Here is a 22,748-nt window from a genome sequence, read left to right as displayed (position 1 = left end):
CAGCATCATTCAGCAACTACATGTAAAACACCATCTCTCCATAACCGGGAAAAAGTGTTTATCTTGCAGATATGATCATAGTTTATCTAGAAGACTCCAGACCACTTGGGAGGTCACTCTCCATGTTGTCAGTTTCATTTTGACAGCCCATCTGCACGGTCTTCGCCATGTTCATATCTGAAAAGCGTGTTCTTTCCAACAACAAAGCAACTCAGTAAGCGTATATATGTTAAAGGGTAAGCAGACAAAAATGCTAAGATTTACCAGTCTCGCATACTCTGACTTAACGTAGGTCATCTCTTTGAATTTTAATTTCTCGTTTTCAACTATATTCATTTATACAGTTCTCAATCCATCAATGTAATTGAGAAACTCTACAATTTTCGAGTTGCATCTTATTTTAAGAGAGAGGTCTTGTTATGAAAACATGTCATTGCTAATAGACGCATGCGTAAGCATATAGATATACAGTAAGATTTCCAGGAAAATTCAGCGAGTTGGCCTATACATGGCTAGTAAGCACACACGAGTTAATCATATTTGATGGATGCATAGAGGCAGCTTATTTTAAAAATCTTGAACAATTTGTATGTTTGAGTTTATCATTTTTTACACTTTGATATTACAACTCTTATTATGAAATAAATAATACATTTTCCATATTCTTTCTAGTTATGAAAGATAATTACTTATAATTATTTCTATTATATGATTCCATAAAAATATATTTGATCCTAACGTCTATAAAATTAAACTGTAAGGATTTTTTAATTATTATTTCATGTCACCAAAATTGAAACAGCGACAAAAGAAATTGTTTCATCATTAATTCTAACTTAATATTCCAAGTTTTTCGGTGACTCTAGACACTGTTGACATTTTTGCCACTGACCGATAGCTCTCCTGGGGGATCATGAATCTTTTTTCGAAAGGAAAAGACGAATACATAAGCCATCACAGACGGTCGGCTCAATTACATTTAATCCAGAACAATGGATTTTTTTCTCATCAGACACTTGACCAATTTTATATTATGTCTGGGTTTCATTGCGAGTACGAGACTAATATCAATCTTATTGACATTCAAGCAGCTAAAATTAAACAATAATTTGATCTGCAACAGCAATCATAGGCGCTATAAAAATGTATATTATTGATACGGTATAGCCATTGTGTGAAAGTTTAAAAAAAAAACCACACACTATATACCAATCAAAAAAGGCAAATGAATTCAAAACGTGTTTACGATCGAATTCTTTAGATGATGATTTATTATCATTACCGATTAGCCATTTTAGCCAAGTTTTCATTTGCTTTAACGATGTTCTGACTTGTAATAAGCAAAATACCAATTATAAAAGAAAAGATGTGTTCTATATCTTCCTATGTAAAATTTCAGCCCCCCCCCCCCCCCTACTTGTGACCATACTCTACTAAATTACAGAATCATATCATGGATGGTCAGAATTTTGACTTCTTATATGATACTTTACATCGTTAGTGGATACTACATGTATGTCATTAGAGGTCGCAACATAGCATTTTCTAATGTTCAGAAACGAGAATCGAGATTAATAGTGTGCTTCCAATTCAAATCAAATATTAAACAAAATGTAGCAGGCCGTGATTTTTTTTTCATATCAATATTTCCATTTTTTTTTTTTTGGCAATCATACCGGTCCGTGAGATATCTCAGATTTACAATTTTAATCGTGAAAAAGGTGTTTATAAAAGGTGAAGATAAAAAGTGTCGCAACATTTTCAGGCTCTGACTTCGTTCAGTGACCTGAGAAAACTACTGCATGATTACAACGTAATACTAAACTGCTTAAACTTGAGTACTTGTGTGGGTTGGTTTTATTATTTACACTGATCAAACACATAATTCATTTATTTGGGTTATACAAATTCAATGGTTTAGACGAATGTATCAAAAGCTTAGAAATATGACTTGTTTCATGTATTCTCTCTCTCTCTCTCTCTCTCTCTCTCTCTCTCTCTTCACTACTTTATATATATGAATATATGAGCCATAAAAAATCGTCTGTGTAAATTCACACGAATATACACCTGTAACTAAAATCTATCCATTTAAATTGGGTGAAAGTAAAAAGTTATCATTTATTAGTTTGCTCATTGGAGATAATTGGATGTTTTCTTTCAATAAATAATCGTTACTACTTTGAGCGTTTCGTTTTCGTTGTCGATTCGAGAATTTTTTTTCCAAGTGGGGGGGGGGGGGGGGGTGTCCGACGTTTATTTGAGTTTGCCAGGGGAGTCCGAGGCATATTTTTGGAAATTTTAAATATAAATTTAAGTTTGAATTTTGCAGGGGGGGGGGGTTAAGGTCTGGACCCCCCCCCCCCCCCCCCCCCCCGATCTACGCATGGTGTTTACTGATTTGCTGAAAGTTCGATCGATCAAAACTGATCCACGTCAATGGTTAACATAAAAACTGGGGTATATTTATCTATGTTAAAATTTACGCAGCATTATTCATGTGAAGAACATTCTTCGCCTAAAACTAATGCGATTGCAAAGTCGTTTAATTATAAACTTACTGTAGTAAAATTAATAGATAATTTAAAAAAGTCGAAGTGCAAGGTCAACATAGGATTCTGTCGGTATCCTTGGATTTTTTTTTTCAATAAAGAAAAAAAAAACTGATAAGTAGTAACTGTTACAATCTACAAGCAAAAAAATTCCAACAACTCTTGATCTAATTAAAAGTTTGTTCAATGACGATAACTTGAAATAACTACAATCGCAAGGACCAAACCGACGGCCTGTACCATGCCCATATCTGGAAAACATATTCCTTCCAACAAAGCAATTCAGCAAAAATACTTCTTCAAGAGGAAGCAGACGGAAGTGTTAACAACAATCTAAGTTACCCTGGGTCATCTCTTTGGACTTTTCACTGTCTTCGTTTTTTGATGTGTTTTTTTTTTCTCAATTTACAAATGAAAAAGTGCAAATAAACTGTACGGTTTTCGAGATTCGATGGATTCGACAAGAACGATGGAAGATGTTATAAAAATATATTATTTTTAATATAAACGCATGCATAGGCCTTAGTAGTGAGATTTTCTTCACGAAAAAGTGAGTGGGCCAGTCGGAATAGAAATAAATTATTCATAGGAGCAAGAAAAAATGAGTCTTAAATTCAACTGCAAGGAATTTTATAATTTTTTCATTACACAAAAATTGCAACATAGAAAACTTGGGCTGGCGGGCGATTAAATTATAAAACTATTATTTCTTGTAACTAATTTTTTTAGGCGGTACATACTAGAAAACAAATTTGTGCGGACTGTTATTTTTTTCTCTACATTTTTCTGATTTATGAATTAAAACTATTTAAAATGCGAAAAATAGAGCAGAAATAGAACAGAAAACAGCGCAAAATTTCCTGGATTCGGGAAATTATTAATAATATTATTTGCATAGATTTATTTAAATATGAGCGCGCGGGGTCCGATGAACAAGAAATTATATTGGTGTGGCCTTGTTTTTAAATTATTTATCGAACATACATGTATTTTCAAAATTACTCGGTGAATCTTTACATAAGACACTGATAGATTTTGATATTTCGGGAATCGTGAATCTTTCTCTACAGGAAAATACGAATACATTCACCATCACCAAAAGTCGGCTCAATTACATTTAATCCAAAATAATGGGTTTTTGTCTTATCAGAAACATGGCCAAACATATGGATTTTAGTGCGAGCATGAGAGTACTATGAAGCTTATTGACATTAAAGCGACTGAAAGTATCTAATACGCAGCAGCCACCGCAAACGCTATATATTATTTATAAAGTATAACCATTAAAAAGGTGTGATTATTTTCCCCTAACACACATATACGTCATACATCAAACAAAAAAGGCGAATGAATTCAAAACGTGTTCACTTGGAATTCTTTGGGGGATACATGTTTATCGTTAACCCATAAGCCATTTTTAGCCAGGCCTTGCTGCAGCAAAGTCTTGGCTTGAAGGCAGTTTAATCGCCAATTACAGAAAAAAGCAAGCACTGCGAAAGTAGCATCACCGAGCAATGTGAAAATAGACGCTAGCTCCCGATGTACAAAACAGTCACAAAGATTATCTGGACACACAGTCTTTGTGCATATGACATCTACTGTTCTTAACGTTATTTTTTTTTTACTTCTTACCAAAAAAAAAAGCTAAAAGCATTGGGTAAACGGAAACGTTTGTAGCCATAGGTATAACCACAGTTTATCGGATGTTAAAATATATAATAAATTAAGAAGTCTAGATTGGTAACAAATTAACTTTCAGATCTACCTTAAATTTGAAGATATGACTGTTAAGCTATAAACTGTTAGTAAAAAAATCCATATAATGCAATGCATGCACCTTTTGATTTTGGGTAATTTTGAAGCTCTTCTTTTAAAGGAGATCAATACAGTCTGATAATGTCCAATACTATCATCATACCCTCTATCACATTGACCATAGGCAGATATGGCACTCTAACATTATCTTACAGTGTTGTTGAACGGCAGATTACAAGATCTTGAAAGTCGGTTTGCCCAAAAATTAATAGGTGACCAATACCTTTATCTCTAAAGATTTATTTAGCAATTTTAAATCACTTTACCACATTTTAATTGATTTTCGGTCAATTCCATGTTAACGGGTCTCTTATTGCGATTTCCACACGATTTAAAACCGGCTTGCTCAGATACACGTAAGTCAATTGAAGTCGATTGTTAATGTGATCACGTGATACTTATTAACAATCAATAATATTATTACAATGTACGGAATGTATGGATAAGGTCAATATGACGTCACGATTACCTTCAGCAAATCGATTAGAAATTAAATCGGGATGCAATCAAATTTTTAAAAATCAACTTTCGAACTTTGCTTTCAACTTTGGCCTTTCAATCATGTTGTTGGATATTGCAATTAATACAGATGTAGATTCTGCTATATTCAGAATATGTCCCTAAAAGAGAATGGGCACAATTTGAGCTGAAATTTAAAAATTTTATTCATCAAATTAATGTGTACATTGCTTCACCATTTACATGGTAGACCCAAATATATTGTGAAGTCAATTTTCACGTTATAAGCAATAATAATGAATTTATGCATAACGCAGAACTCACAAGCTTTGATATGAAATATTAGACAAGGTTTATGCTATGTGGGTTTTATTTTTACAGTGGATAAGTACTATAATAATGGTAAAAGTACAGTTACAAGGATTTTTTTTACATTCTCTGTTCACACAAAGAAACATGCTCAAAGGTTGCCACATTTAACGTGTTAAACTTTTTTAAAACAGCACTCAAGTTGCAAACAAAAACATGACTTAAGCGCTGGCTTTGTCACCAAAGCAAATCATTATAACTAGACTTTGACCCGTACGTGCACGGGTTGGCATTGTAATGATATCGGACATTTACGAAATAGATACTTCGACACACCGTATTGTTGCCATTTACATAATAAAGCTTTAAGCCTACAATAATGCTATTAATTTCACTACACTCTGCTTAGTTAGAATAATCTAACTGTGTCTCGGGACAGACCTTCACCACAGTTAAAATGCCCCCAATAAGAGACATAAATAACAGAGATTGGCAACTGATCGAAATCTCGCGAAATCTCGCGGTCCCTAATGTAAAGTGTTGCCAGTTTAAATCAGTATATCTTTCTAATTAACAATTAATAAAACCTATCACCAACATCTTCAAAATATTATTTTTTAATGAGTTTATGTCATATAAACAATATTAAAAAAAAGAGTTCTAGGAGGCATTTGGCCACCTGTCGTCCGATATCTCGCCGATGTTTTATAGCCGGTCAATATATTTTCTATATTAATATTAATCGTATTTTTCAAGTTTTTGTTTCAAAATGTCTAAAACCTATGCACACTTTTCATTAAAACAATATACTTTTGGTTTAGGACATTTATTTCAGTTTACTAAAAAGTAGTTTTCATAGTAAGGTTGGTCCCGTAACATTTTCAACAAAAAAACACGCTAATGGCGGAGTTGCCAATCTCTTTTATTGATGTCTTTGCTCCCATATACTCGTAATGTAGCAAAAATTTGCAGAATTGCTCCGAAACGATTTTGAAGAAAATTAATGAAGCTGCATTGAAATTGACAGTTAAATTATTCATAACAAACCGTTTTGAAGCTGTAAATTCCTTTTCATCTAAAAATTAATTAATATTAATAACGAATTATACACTTTTTCACCAACGTTTTTTACTGGCTTCGAATTTACACACCATGCTGACATTCGAAACTCTGGCGACTTTTCATATTAAATGTACTGAGTTACAGTTATCTTCCATATTTCCTTTGATGAACAGAATATATGACACATTTTCAATGAAAATTTTCAAGTATTTGTAATATCGTTTTTTAGTTTATCCATGCAAATGTGATATAATTGTGGAAACATAAACTAAAGAGCCTCCCGTGATTTAGCGTGAATGTTATGCGCTTGCGCAATATTGTTAAATCCAAAAACTCAGATGAATTCCGGATTTTTTAAAGGAATTTTCATTGATTATTTAATTAGCGAAGCTTGATTTAGAAAAAAATGTGAAAAAAAAAATTTAGTAATTTTCAAGTGCCACTGATGTGTAAAATATATAAAACAAAAGACAGTACTCTTCCGATTTCTCGGTATTAAAGTAGTCCGAGTATCGCACTACGTCATAATACGGATTTTACAATATTGGTTCGACTTTTACAAAGCGTTTTAGATACCCGGTATTGATTTTGCTCTACATCGCTGTTGTAAACAATGGCAATAATATGCAATTAGAACGGTAATATATGTATTCTATGAGAGATAGAAATAATTAATCTCGAGAAACTCGATTCTGTTAAAGTAAAATGAAAAACGAAGTTTCTGATTAACCAGGATCTCAGGTATGCTTATATCTTCTTTGTTTTGATGCCCCCCCCCCCCCGAAATTTTCTTTTTCTTTTACTAAAACCGGTCTAAATTTAGACACAGAAGATATTTCGAATTTAATCAATCGTCAATTAATTAATGTTTAAATGATATCTAACATTGTTGACAGATCTAGGCAGAAAACTGTAGCAAAATTTGATTTTTACGGATTTTTTCGTCAGGGTCTACTTGGTATAGAGCTTATAGCGTGAAAAGTAATCCGTCAACATCTAATTTATTTTACCAAATCTTTTTTCTAAGATGTCAATCTATAGAATAAACACCATGAATTTAAGTTTGAGTCCATAAAATAGTAAAAAAAATTACCAAACGCGATACTAGCATTGCATTTTTTGTATTCTATTTTGATACATCAGGTCCATAAAGCGTACTTACTTACAAAAATTTGCGCAAAATTATTGATGAGATATGGCTTAAATAAATGTTTATACTCTATTTTGTATGTTCAGTTCTAATTTTCCCAAAATTGGTAATTATTTCTAGGAAAAACGGACGTCTGGCAAATTTCATAATTGTCAATAATTTTCGCAAGGGGTACACCCGTATGAGAGGTGATAACAAACAAACTAGCATGTAAACATGCATATTTTCTTTTGTATATGTATTGCTAGAATGTATATTTATCATTTAAAGCTAAGCTTTTAATGATTGAGCCCATTTAGTGCCGAATATAGGACTACCTTAAGCCCAAAAATTTGAGTCTATTGTTTTAATATAGTAGTATAAATGATTATATAATAACTTGAGGACTGACAAGCAAATTTGGTTAAATATTGAAAGTATACTTTCTTAATAATGTGATAGAAGACGGGGGAGGTACACAACTAGGCTCGAACTCGGAACCGTACAGTTTAAAAACCAACCCTCTACCGACTGAGCTAAAGGGTTAAACCACAGGTTAGTGCTAGTCGCACCGTGGCAGTACCGAGTCTATACCATGTACCTAATTTACATACTACTACACTAAGTTATTGTAAAAAACAAAAATGAAAAAAGAGAAAAATGATCCATCGGGATCAAGCTAAGAAATTCAAAGATCAATATATCTCCAAAACACAAGATGTGAGCAGATTCAAACCAATTAATAATGCATAGGAAAGTTAGTTCTGGGTGAATTTAGAGCTGAAATCGATTATTATTTGCCAAAATCAAATTAAAAAAAGATTAACAAATGATTCGTACAAATACGTTTAAACCGTGCAACAGCCATTCAAAGAAGTTGTTTGATTAATTACAATCTGGAGATTCGGTATAACGAAGCAGGAAATTTTTATTACAGGGGTCTCTGTGTAATTTGTATTTATTTAAATTTCGATTCTTATGGGGTGTCTTTCAGTAATGAAATCTCCCAAAGGATGAAGCTCTGCCATTCAGTCAACTGAATGGTAGCTGAATGGTCTGGAAAGGTGACTGAATGGCACACATATGCCATTCAGTCACCTTTTAGTTACTATTCAGTCATATTTCAATTGACTGAATGGCAGAGCTTCATTTTGTGGATCCATTATTGAATAGTAAGAACAAAGATAGTGTATCAAATATTCAGTGAAATCAACATTATTTATTTTCCATCGAAGAAGTTTAACAAGCACTTAAATAACAAGCTACTGTAAACTTATTATACTTACCGCATATAATATTTGGCGGAAAACGATTTCCTAACAACTTGCATGTAGCGTGAATTTGAAATAGTGCACGTATGTATTTCGATCGAATGTGCCTATTCAAATACCTAGACAAATGCCAATCAAGAATGTACTTGATTTAACAGAAACGGGTTCCCACCAAAAACGCTTACACATTACACTGCCAAATATAATTACATTTATAGTATTAAGTATTAAGGAAGGAGTCTTCTCGTTATCAAACACACAAGATACTAGTTATAGATTATTAATGAATTAATATGTACACGTACCTCACCATTTAATCAGATATATGTACATGACTGTATCTATACCAAAAATGAAATGTGCTACAGAAAAATAATACATGAGAGCATTTATTAATCTCACGAAAATTAGAATGAAATTCTGTTAATCGTGACTCGTGGTGAAGATTATAATTATTCTCCTGAGGATAAAAAAACAATCAAATCTTCATGCCTTATTCTGAACATAATACGTCGAACTGTCAGGCACAGGGAGTAAAAGTAGCTCGCAGTGCATGTAAAATAAACGTCCAGCTCGAATGTCAATGTTGTAAAAAAGACAAGATTTTGTGTTGATTTCCCACGGCCAAACTAAAACTGAAAATCCAGAGGAGTTATCGCAGAAAACGAGAGTTTGTTAATGCACTCCCGAGATCTGGACTAACTTCGACGCAAAAGAGTCGCCTGGAAAGGGTCTAAAAGTATTCGTGATCAATGCCATTTTTTTATATCTAAAAATCATTTTGTTTCCCACCATTTCGATTAATGGTATCATAATTGAATGTAAATATGTAACCACTAAACTATGTTTAGCCTTAGGCGAACTGACGCATACTGTTAAAATACTGTTAAAATTTTGAACCTGGCCCTGACCATCACATACATGTATTATTAGACTTTATCAAACTACATATGTACTTTAAAAGTAGAGTTTTTTATTAAGATAAAAGAAAATTTCAAAACTAGAATAAATGTGAAATTCGTCTTTACTCTATGAAGGTTTATATGGTAATGAGCTAGAAAAAAAATCAAATCTAAGATTAAAAGATAGATTTAATGAGTAATTTGTTGACAATCAAGCCTCCTAAACTATTTAATACTGATCATTTTAACTACAAAAATGCTATGTATTTTGTGTGGGTCTTTTAGATTTGATTTGTATGTACATTTGCTTGACATTTTTTCTTTCTTTTGGTTTCAACAGTAATTTTTTCAAACACAACCGGAAAAAATAGCACCCAATTTCCCCCGCTATAACAATCAATATTCAAAAGATCTGACAACACTCATCTAGGTTCATTTGCCTGCGGAAGTTGACTTCTGAGATTAATACACTGTGAAAAATTCAAAGCTTCTGTACATTTATAGAACTTAGATCAAGACTCTCTAGGATTTTGTGTGTATGTCTCATGGGAATATTGGCGTATTTTTCAGCCAATGCCGTGTAAATGATGCAGAATTAAAGAATTATAGGAAACAACGCCAATGGAATCTCGGTTTAGAGGATAACAAAAAACCGGCATGCTCGAAGTTACGATTTATTGCGAGGAAAGAGGAAATTAAGTTTGATATTTTTTTTTTTTGCTGGTGAATTATGTTGTGTTCAAAAGATTCCTAACACTCAAATCAAAGACCCGGCGCAATGATTTTGTTTTCAAATGGTTTTGTGTCAATTTCAAACGTGAATATTGGCGTGTTTCTCGGCAATTACTAGTATCTCGCAATTTGGAATTCGGAATGAACAATAAAATTCGTTTAAAGCCAGAACAATAACACGGAGTATATATTCGAATTATTTAACATGACTGTATGGTTACTTACCAGCTTTAATGAAAATCTTGATGTGAAGCTAATCAACACGCAATCGATCAAATCCTTCATTTTTATGTCAGTTGTCTCCATGCAGTTTGATACACATTTGTTAAAAAAAAGAAGTACCTTTAGGGAATTATAAAGTCACTGATGGCAACTTATTTTAGGCCAATTCTCACAAACACATTATTGGAAACTGTGAACATATTTCTATTATTCGTCTAGCATTTTTTAATATCAGGCCGAATTGTATGAAAAGTAATTTACCACAATAATATAAACATCACTGACGAAGCCTCTGTTGTGTGATATTCTTATCCCTTCCCAACAGGTTATTTACCTTGATCAAGGCCTTTTCCGGGTTTGTGTTTTATTTCAAACGGGAAAACATATAGGTAATCACAGATTACAAAGCTCACCAATACGAGACACCACCTTTATGAGGCATCACCTTTCTGACACCACCTTTATCTTATTATATGAAATTAAACTCTATGATCTTAGATTTTCATGGATACTGTTTTGACACAATAACGTATATCATCTGTTAAAAAAATTGTATGATAATCATAATTATGTTCATTTCATACGGTATTGTAGGATACAATGTTTATCAATACAGTAATATAAAATATTGCATACTATCATACTTACAATATATACATGTATCATATAATACAATAAAATACCGTAATAAAAATTATGAGATTTGATATTATAACACATGATATGACATTGAACAGTGTTTTACATTATTGTATTTGATCACAAAATACAAAATCATAATACATAATATATGTTACAATATAGTATTATATGATACAATATTATATCACATAAAACATCACAAAATTGTACATCATGATATCATATTGTATTATATAGTATTGTATTATGTTGTATGATACTGTTTCATATTTGAAACATAATAAAATATTGTATTACACGATACAAAATAATTTGATACAACATTGTATAATATAATTTGATACATTATCATTTGATACAGTAATGAAATTATATAATACAATTCATATAATACATATTGTGTAATATAATACATTGATATAAATAACAATATCTTATCATACGATTGCATGTGATATGATAATATTTTATATAAACAAATATAATATTATACAATATCACATGATACGATATTATTAAATATACAATATCGTATCATATGATACAATATTATATTTTGCAATATTATATGTAATTTATCATGTGATAGAATTATATATTAATGATACAATATCATATTATACAACATTGTATCATAATATACAATACAACACATACCAAAATGATGAAACCATATCATATCATAAAATATATTCAAAAAATGATACAATAGTATATTGTATCATATAACTTTTTAATAATATATGATATAATATTGTATCATATTAAACAATATCATTTCATACAATACTATATCATAGGAATCATGTCATATCATTGTACAAAAAACACATCTATCAATCAGGTTTAAGTGAGGTAGGAGATTTTAGTATCCTTGATAATGTAGATCAGGCTCTACATCTGAAGCTACATCTACGATTTATATCATAGTTAAATCAACTATGCAAACTATTATCTATAAAACATGTGACCTGTTCCACAAACTAAACCCCATCCAGCATCCGAAACCTATGGATCACATTCAGCATTTAAGCCTATCGGGTGCATCAGTATCATAAGATGCATCATCCAGGCAAGTTTAGTGAAGTTAGGACCAGTAGTAACTAAGATATCATCATCAGATGGCACCTGTTTCAAAAACTTTAACCAGGTCTTAAAACCTATGGCTCAGATTCAGCATCCATGCCTGTCGGATCAGTATCATAAGACACACCATTCATGCAAGTTTGGTGAAGTTAGGACCCATAGTAACTAAGATTTTTTTTAGCATCCTTGATAATGGAGATCAGGCTTTGCATCTGAAGCTTCCTCTGAGATTCATTTATATCATAGTTTAGTCATCTATGCAAGTTATAGATGGTACTCTTATCTATTGAACATGCGACCTGTTCCAAAAAATTTAACCGTATCCAGCATCCAAACCTATGGCTCAAATTTAGCATTCAAGCTTGTGAGGTGCATCAGTATCACAAGACACACCATCCATGTAAGTCTGGCGAAGTAAGGACCAGTAATAACTAAGATATCATCATCAGAGGGCACCTGTTTCAAAAACTTTAACCAGGTCTTCAAACCTTAACCTCCTCCAGCGTCCGAAAACTATAGCTCAGTTTCAACACTAATGCCGGTCTGGTGCATCAGTATCATAAGACGCACCATCCATGCAAGCTTGGTGAAGGTAGGACCAGTAGTAACTAAGATATAATCATCAGAGGGCACTTGCCCTAAAAACATTAACCTCCTCTAGCATTCGAAACCTTTGGCTCAGATTCAGCATTCAAGCCTGTCTGGTGCATCAGTATCATAAGATACACCATCTATGCAAGTTTGGTGAAGTTAGGACCAGTAGTAACTTAGATATTGCTATCAAAGGGCACCTGCACCAAAATCTTTAACCTGCTCCTAAAACCTTAATCTCCTACAGCATCTGAAATTCAGTATCCAAGTCTTTCAAGTCCATACTTAAGTCCCGATGCATCAACCATGAAAGTTTGGTGAAAATAGGATAAGTTATAACTTAGATACAGGACCTGCAACAAAAACTTTAACCAGGTCCGGACGCCGACGCCGGGGAATATAGCACCTGACTTCGTCTCGGTGAGCTAAAATTGACGTTAAGAGAGAAAATATTAACAGCTGCAATAAAAAAAATTAAATTAACTAGCAGTAGGAGAATGTAGTTAAAACTAGTTAAATGTTGATTTTTACCTTTAATTTCCGAATTAATCTTAAGAATAAAAAAAAATGTTATTGTTACATGTGACTAGCCTTTTGTTATAATGTTAATTTTGTGATTACAACCACTCAGTATTTACAATTAACAATACGGCATTTAATGATTAACTTGATGGGTGTAACGTGTCGCGGCCTCGACCAGGCGTCTCGGTCCGTACACGGTTCACCCGAGTTTAATAGGGAATGCAGACACGTGCCTCTATGATGTACAGAAAAGCTTTAATTCAAAATATACAGATATAGGTTAACCACTGCCTTGTGGTAATTCTCAATATATACAGATATATATAAGCCACTGCCTTGTGGCTATTTCTATGTTTGTCAACTGCCCTTGCCACCTGGCAAGGCAACTTGTCGCTCAGCCACTTGGTAATGCAAGTTGGTAAATCAATCTGGCTATGCCATTTGGCCTATCAATTTGTCATTCGAAGAACCTGACTTAATCCACTTTAATTAACCAATGTTTCCTACTTACAGAATTCACGGCTGGGAAACTCTACAACACAGTAATTCGCACTCAGGGATTACTTTACGTATGAGTCTTCTATACAGACTATACAACATCAACGTCCAATTAGCGACACCATCTGGCTCTTAAACCAATTGCATTATGTCTAACACAAGTGTTTAAGGACATCCAAACATATTCTCTCGATTTATAAGTCTATCTGACTAATAAGAAACTAAAATAACTGTTTTTGTTGTTTTGTTTTTATATAATAAAAATACTTGAATCACTCTTTTAATCATTTGATATTTTAATAACACTATTTACAATAATTACTGATAATAAAAATACAAACAAGGGAAGATAACTCTTTCAACCGTTTCACTTCCCTCCCCTTAAGAATATGCGTCCCGCATGATTCTACTGTCAGAACAAACAATAAGTAAATAAAAATTAGCAAGTCAATATGCCGATGATCTACAGCATCGTTTCCCTCTTCACAGTGATTGTCTTGCGTCCGTGCTCCCGGACAATGGTTGTTGTCTTGATCGACTTGGTATATACAACTGGATCTGTCTGAACAGCCTTATCTGCAACTTTGCACGTGGGGTCATCAGCCTCGGTGTCTTACAACGGTCAGGTGTATACACGGGCATGGGTTGAGTCCTCTTTCTAACAGTAGGGTCGACGGCTTTCTCACAGGGTGAAGGTCCACTGGTACCCGGTTCTTCGTCAATGGTTATGTCGGGTTCCTGTGAGAGCCACTCCTCTTCATCTGAAGACTCGTCCTCGTGGAGATCTCTAGATAAACTATCTTCACTGGATTTAATACCCTCTGCATTATCAGACTGTTGGCTGCCTTGACCTTTCTCAACTTCGTCTGGATGGTTTCTCTTTAGATGCCGGATGTAGTTGACTTTCTTGTCCGTCGAATAATCACATCGTCTACAAAAGTGTCTGGTTTCATAACAATCGGCCATGTGGTCTTTCCATTCCGAGTGACTTCTACTTTTAAAGGAACAGAATGGACATTTCTTCAGCTGTTCTGCACTGGTAGTCTTCGTCTTCGCCATTTCTCTACAACAGAAAAAAAACATGTTGTAAAGACAATTTACCACTGGACATAATCTTGCAGCCATTTAGGCTGTCTTCTAATTCTAGAACTACCCGTTGCACCCAAATTAACATCATTGTCAACCTCATCTGTTTCAGACCCTTCATCGCTTATAACATCCGCCTTGACGTTGCTTGTAGCAGATAGGTTAGTTTCTACGTGAGAACTAGCCTCTTCAACAACCTCTTCTCTTAATACCTGATCACGCTTTAGTCGTAACCTGTCAACATGCACAACCTGTGGTTTGCCACGTTGTCCACAATCAACCTTGTAGGTTAAGTCTGTCAGTTTTCTGAGTACTTTAAATGGACCTTGCCAGTAACTAGTGAACTTCGGGGATCTTCCGACCTTTCTGATAGGAAAGTAAACATAAACTTGATCGTCTGGCTTGAACTTTTGCCATGATAGTTTCTGGTCGTGGTACCTTTTCTGTCTCACCATAGCTGTGTTTATATTCTCTCTGACATACTTGTGAGCCTCCTCCATTGTCTCTTTGAGTTGCCATGCCCACTTGTTGCTTGGAATATATTTAACTTCCGTTGGCATCTCGTACATAATGTCCAGCGGTGTAGTCACCTCTCTACCAAGCATCATGAGGTTTGGTGTGAACCCTGTGGTCTCATGTACTGATGATCTGTATGCCATCATGACATAAGGTAAAAACCTATCCCAGTCAGAATGGTGATCATTTACGTAGGCACTAAGCATCGTCACAAGTGTCTTATTAAAACGTTCCACCATCCCATCACTTTGTGGGTGGTAAGGGGTGGTACGTGTCTTCTTTATATGTAAGACATGACACATCTCGGAGAACAGTTCGCTCTCGTACTGGCGACCCTGGTCAGAATGGATGATTGAGGGTGTTCCATATCGTACAACAACTTCCTCAACTATAATTCTAGCAACGGTTGCAGCTTCCATGTGTGGCATGGCAAAACTCTCCGTCCATTTAGTAAAATAGTCGGAAATGACTAGAATATATTTATTGCCGTTTTCAGTCAACGGAAGTTCACCCAAGATGTCAGTCGCAATTCTGTCCATGGTAATCCCACTTTTTACAAGTTTCATTGGTGCTCGCTTCCTCATTTGTGGACTCTTTCTCTTAGAGCACTTTTCACAGCCAGCTATGTAGGTTCTAGTGTCAGCTTGTAAACCTGGCCAATAGTATTTCTGTCGAACTCGGGCTAGTGTCTTGGTAACACCCAAATGTGCAGCAGTCTTCATATCATGGCAATATTGCAAAACAATTCTGCGTTCGCTTCGGGGTATTATTGCTTGTAGACAAGACGCTTTTCCATTGCCAGCATCATACCTCCGGTATAAGATACCATTTTCTACCACAAGGCTATCCCACTGAGACCAAAGAGATCTTAAAACATATCCAAGATCACTTATATCCTCGTATGCAGGTTTGCTTGTACTTTCCAACCAGCTCTTTACTTGCTTCAATTCATGGTCTTTATTTTGTACTTCCCTGATGTTGAGACATAAATTTTTGCTTTCAGAAGCTAACTTAACAACATTGACATGACTCTTTGGTGACTTATCTTGTGGTTTGTCTAAGTCACTTTGGTTTTGCAATTGATTTGATGGATCATATCCACACTGTCTACATGGTAACCTACTTAATGCATCTGCATTTTTGTGCTGAAGCCCCGGCCTATGTTGTATCTTGAAATCAAAGGCACTTAATGTCTCTAGCCATCTGGCAAGCTGACCTTTGGGGTTTTTGAAGTTAAACAACCATCTTAGTGAACCATGGTCACTACGAACCAAAAACTCTTTTCCATACAAGTAGTGCTTGTAATGTTTTATAAAATGAACTACTGCCAAGAGTTCCTTTCGTGTGACACAGTATCTACGCTCGCATTTTGTCAGCGTTCTACTTGCATAGGCTATGACACATTCTTTCCCATCTATGTTCTGTGACAACACCGCTCCTATTGCTTGGTCACTTGCATCAGTATCAAGTATAAATGGGACTTTGAAATCTGGGTGAGCCAATATAGGGGAGTTAATCAAGTGGCTTTTTAACTTTTCAAATGCTTCTTGACATTCCTTTGTCCATGCAAATGATTTTCCTTTCTCAGTCAGGGAGTGAAGACATTTGGCAACAGCAGAGAAGTTTTTGATAAACCTGCGATAATAGCCACAAAAACCCAAGAATGACCTTATCTCAGTGACGTTTGATGGTACGGGCCACTCTTTCACTGCAGCTATTTTGCTTGGATCTGTGGCGACACCTTTTTCAGAAATGACATGGCCAAGATAAGTAACTTCTTTGGCGAACAGGCAACACTTTTTGGCCTTCAATTTCAAATTGGCTTTCTGTAGCCTTTCAAAAACTCTACCCAGGTTTTCCAACATATTTTCGAAAGTCTTACCAGTGACAATGATATCGTCTAAGTAGACTAAACAAATGTCCCATTGTAAACCCGCTAACACGCTTTCCATGAGGCGTTCGAATGTAGCTGGAGCACAACTCAAGCCAAAAGGCATTACATTAAACTCAAAGAGACCTCGCCTCGTTGCAAATGCCGTCTTGGGTTTGTCTGCACCCTCCATTTCTACTTGCCAGTAGCCCGAACAAAGGTCAAGTGTAGAAAACCAAGTTGACCCAGACAACTGGTCTAAGGATTCATCGATCCTCGGGAGAGGATATGCATCTTGAACGGTGCAGCTGTTGAGGCGTCTATAGTCCACACAGAACCTATATGAGCCATCTTTCTTCTTAACCATGACAATAGGTGAGGACCATGGGCTATTGGATGGTTTGATGACGTCTCTCTCCAGCATGTCATCTAATGTTTTATCTGCTTCCTCTGTCAAGTGAGCCGGTACCCTCCTTGGATGCTGTTTGATAGGACGACTATCACCAGTATTGATGTGATGCTTGACAACACCTGTTCTGCCCAAGTCAAAATTATTTTCTGCAAACAAAGAGGTGTACTGTAATAAAAATGCTTTTGCCTCTTTATGTTGTTCGGGAGTTAGAGTGTCTACTGTCTTCTGCAACATTTCTGCCAGATCCTTCCGCAGCATGGTTGCACTCTGGGGATCTTCATCTGACAACATATTCTGTACTGTATTCACTTCAGAAAGCTGTCCTACTGTGGTTCCTGAATAAATGATTTTTGATTCTTGTTCCGTATTCATGAGTCTTACGGGAACAGTTTCTCCAGGAGAAACAACTGACCTTGCAGTCAAAGCAACTTGCTTTCCAACAATGTGGTCAACTGGTTCCACTATACTTTCACAAGATGGAATATGTGAACCTATTGGCACACAAACTTTGCCGGGTATTATGACCTCACTTCTTGGCGGAATGCTAACTGTTTTGGCAGCTGTTATCCTAAAACAGCCAAGGAACCCTTCTATCGCCATTTGCTTCTCATGCCCCTTGATGATGAGTGTCTCATTGTTGACATCAACTGAACACTTGTTTGTCTTCATAAAATCAAGGCCTAAAATACCATCAATCTTGAGATTTGCAACTATAGCATCATTGTAGCATGTCACCTGGTCAACACAAATGTTAAACTCTGCTTTTCCATGCACGGAAAGTGGGGTACTATTAGCTGCCCATATTGTTTGAGATACTTCTCGCAAGTTAGGTCTTATTGCCACTGGTAACTTTTTGTATAGAGTTTCTGATATCAGTGTTACAGTAGCACCAGTGTCCACAAGAAACTTTGCCTTTTCTCCCTGTACCTGAACTTCTACATACAGTCCACATTCCTCAACTGATGAACCAAGGCCAACTGACACATTTGGTCTTCTCGCTGCATTCTTATCACATTGTGCGTCATCTTTCTGGCCTTTATCAAGACTGTCATGTTGTTTCCGTCTTCTGCGTAGCTCAGGGCAATTACGTCTAAAATGTCCTGTCTGCTTGCATTCATAGCACCTGCGCTCTTGATTGTTGTTATTTGCACGGTCACTTCGAAACCATCTGTCATCATTATTCTTTTGCCTAGAGCTTCTTAATTCTTTCAGTTCTTCTGTAATGCACTTCATTCCTTCTTCTACTGACTTCATCCAGGTTTCCAGCTTGTTATCAACATTGATACCATTTAGCTGGGGTTGTTCATCTGCAATAGCTGTCCTCAAGTGTCCTCTGAGTTCTCTATCTCGTTTTTCAACTTTGTTATATGCCTCCAGTTCTACAGCAAGGCTAATGGCTTCATTCAGATTGGCAGGACGAGATTGCTTGATTCGAATACGAATGTCTGAATCAATTAAGGCATCAATAAATTGATCCTTAGCCAATGTTTCACGAACTTCGCCAGGTGCAGTTGGGTATGCCAAGTTAGTCACCCGCCTGATGGCCTGGCCTAATTCCGAAAGAGTCTCTAATGGTCTTTGTCTTCTTTCTTTTAGTTGCACTCTGTATAGATCGGTTTGGTTAGGAGGTGAAAACCTTTCTTGTAAAGACCTGACAAGTGTCTCATAGTGCTGTCCCCTGTCCTTTGGCAAGTCACCTAATACTGCTTGAGCTTGACCTCGTAGGGATAATGCTAAAAACAAACCTTTCTTTTCTTCGTTCCAACCATTGACACTGGCACATGCTTCAAAGTGACACTTTAATCTAATCTAGCCAGGAACTAGAGCCATCATATGTAGCTGGCTTAACTGTCAATTTGCTGTCCCTTTCGTCTCTATATGTTTCATTCAATGTCCTGTTGACATCAGATTTAATGGAAGGCTGGTGTATATTGGATCTATAAGGCAAATTGTCTCTTGGCAAATAGTCCTTCTCCTTGTCAAACTGGTCTGCTTCAAAGCGAACTTTCGGTCTTGCACCTTGATATTGGTGGGGGGAGTTGGTTCCTTTGCCTTGGTAGATACGATCATATAGATAATCTGTCCCTCTGTCAGAATACCCACGTCTCCTACTATCTGTCAGGGTGATGTCTCTTGGTGCCCTTTCATAGTCATATGTATCATCTAACCGACCAGTGGCAAGACCACTGTCCCTTGATGACACTTTGTCATATTGGCTACCAATTGGCGTAGATTGATCAATGCGGTACCTCTTCAACTTTTCTTCCATTTTGTCAAGTGTTTCACGCAAACTGGTCTCAATGTCACCTGACTCCTTTTCTCTGTCCGTCATAATTCCCTACAAAATCCCGCAGCTGCCACCAAATTTGTAACGTGTCGCGGCCTCGACCAGGCGTCTCGGTCCGTACACGGTTCACCCGAGTTTAATAGGGAATGCAGACACGTGCCTCTATGATGTACAGAAAAGCTTTAATTCAAAATATACAGATATAGGTTAACCACTGCCTTGTGGTAATTCTCAATATATACAGATATATATAAGCCACTGCCTTGTGGCTATTTCTATGTTTGTCAACTGCCCTTGCCACCTGGCAAGGCAACTTGTCGCTCAGCCACTTGGTAATGCAAGTTGGTAAATCAATCTGGCTATGCCATTTGGCCTATCAATTTGTCATTCGAAGAACCTGACTTAATCCACTTTAATTAACCAATGTTTCCTACTTACAGAATTCACGGCTGGGAAACTCTACAACCCAGTAATTCGCACTCAGGGATTACTTTACGTATGAGTCTTCTATACAGACTATACAACATCAACGTCCAATTAGCGACACCATCTGGCTCTTAAACCAATTGCATTATGTCTAACACAAGTGTTTAAGGACATCCAAACATATTCTCTCGATTTATAAGTCTATCTGACTAATAAGAAACTAAAATAACTGTTTTTGTTGTTTTGTTTTTATATAATAAAATACTTGAATCACTCTTTTAATCATTTGACATTTTAATAACACTATTTACAATAATTACTGATAATAAAAATACAAACAAGGGAAGATAACTCTTTCAACCGTTTCAATGGGTATATTCACGAATTTACAACATGACAAAATTGAAATTTTGTATTTCGACCATCGAGCTACTCCTTGCAATTCAGTAAACAGCCTACACTTAAACATTTTTTTCATTTAGCATATTGCCATAAAGTGCTTTTGAAACTGTGTAAAAATTCAATACGACTGTAAGAAAATTATCACAGAGAAACATTGAAGAATCCATTAATGTCAACGTATAAATTCTCTTCTGCACAGAAATTGAATACCTCTATGGAAAGCAAAAAAACAACAATCAAGCCACAAATAATGATCCAAATACAGAAAATATGTAGTTTTTAGCTGATAGTGGAGTAGTGTAGCGACTGCATTAAGTTCGTAGAGAAACTGACGCTCTTTGTTTATGTCCCAATAGCATCTTTACATTTGCCGGTCAAGCTGACATTGAACAATTTTGGTAAATATAGGCGCCGGAACCGGGGGTGGGGGGCGCTATGCGGTACTCGGTTTTAATAATTTTAGCGTAAAAAATTGTTATGCCTTCAACTTTTAAATAATGCAGTGGGTCTTCGATGATCAATGATCATTGACACATAGTTTCGAAATTTAGCGCTCAGCGCTGAATATGTTGCAGTCTGAATTTGAATACTCTTCAACGTTGAAATATTTCTTTTAATTTTTGAGATATATCAATAATTGAAGTTGTAGAAAGATTTATTTTTACACAATTACATGTGTGTGAACAATATTTAACACGAACTTATAATTTAATAACCTTTCCGACAAGATTAAGGTCTTTTCAGAGTTTGTTGTCCATTTCAAACAGGAATATTGAAGCATGCATTTCTCACCCACTGTAAAACAGATGATACAGCTTTTTGGAAATTAAAGGAAATTAACTCAAATTCATGTAAAGCGAGAATAAACCTATAGGCATGTATTATATATATATCGTGGGAAGTGAGGAAATGATTCGTACACGGGTACCATCCACAAACAGATCAGCAGGAAATTACTTGATTATAATGAATAGCATGATTGTTAAGAATTAAATGTATATAAATAAAAAAGGTTAAATGAGCAGTATTGGATAAAAATTGTTAACTTTTCAAAAATGTTATTTAGTTAATTTGAACAAAAGCCCATGCAGACTCGAACTCATGATTTGTAGGTCTCAAGCACGATACTACAACCACTGAGCTTTGACATATCACCTGCATTACCTGCATATGGTGTTTTTGTTTCTCAGTTAATTCGATACGCAAGGTCATGCTCTTCGAACAGTTTCTAAGGCGAGGCAGCTACTGACAAACAAGTTGATAAAACAGGACTATCAACAGTCTCGTTTGAAGTCATCTTTTCGTAAGTTCTATGGTCGATACAACGACCTTGTCAGCAAATACAAGCTCCCAATTAGTCCCATGCTGACTGACATTTTTCAACTAATTGTTAGACCATAATTAATCACCTTATTGTCTACGGACTTTTCCGTTTTTGGGAGTTGATTTTTAATCAACTCTCCTATGCAGTCACTCGGACAAACCGAAAGTGAAACAGTGTTTGGACCTCAGCACAAATCATTGCTCCTGACAAGACTTAGTTCTTGAAAATAATTGATGAATTCGATGTGATGTATGCTAAAGCATTGTTTTTCAAGGAAACTAATTTACAAATAATTTAAAAATAGTCAGATTTTAAATGGTACTAACAATTTAAATATTTTTTGTAGTCGTATGTATTTCTACGCCAGAGTTCAATATAGTCTCGTTCAACTCGACGCTCGGCTGTCTCCGTAAACCTTTGTCGGAGATTTACGGTGTCAGCCGAGCGTTTGGTTGAACGAGACTATAGTTCAATATTGCTTGGATCCATACAATTTTCGAGAAATATTTCTACCACTGATACATACTTTGATTGAATTAATGTTATCTTTAAATATTATTTAAATGATTAATATGGAGGTTTCTCTACATTCTAGTCGAAAAAGTTCAAAAATTCATAGTATAAAAATATGCG

The 22,748-nt window shown here is 35.4% G+C and overlaps 1 protein-coding gene across 1 annotated transcript; it reads right to left on the bottom strand.

Moving 5' to 3' along the window:
* Positions 1 to 14,275: 14,275 nt before the first annotated feature.
* LOC128162210 (uncharacterized) lies at positions 14,276 to 15,788 on the bottom strand. Its single transcript, XM_052825389.1, has one exon. It carries the CDS (start codon positions 14,915 to 14,917, stop codon positions 14,276 to 14,278), a length of 642 nt encoding a protein of 213 aa, XP_052681349.1. The 5' UTR covers positions 14,918 to 15,788.
* Positions 15,789 to 22,748: the final 6,960 nt, after the last annotated feature.

This window comes from Crassostrea angulata, chromosome 9 (assembly GCF_025612915.1).
Source record: "Crassostrea angulata isolate pt1a10 chromosome 9, ASM2561291v2, whole genome shotgun sequence".
Lineage (NCBI taxonomy): Eukaryota > Metazoa > Mollusca > Bivalvia > Ostreida > Ostreidae > Magallana > Magallana angulata.
This window is presented reverse-complemented; position numbering and strand designations above follow the sequence as displayed.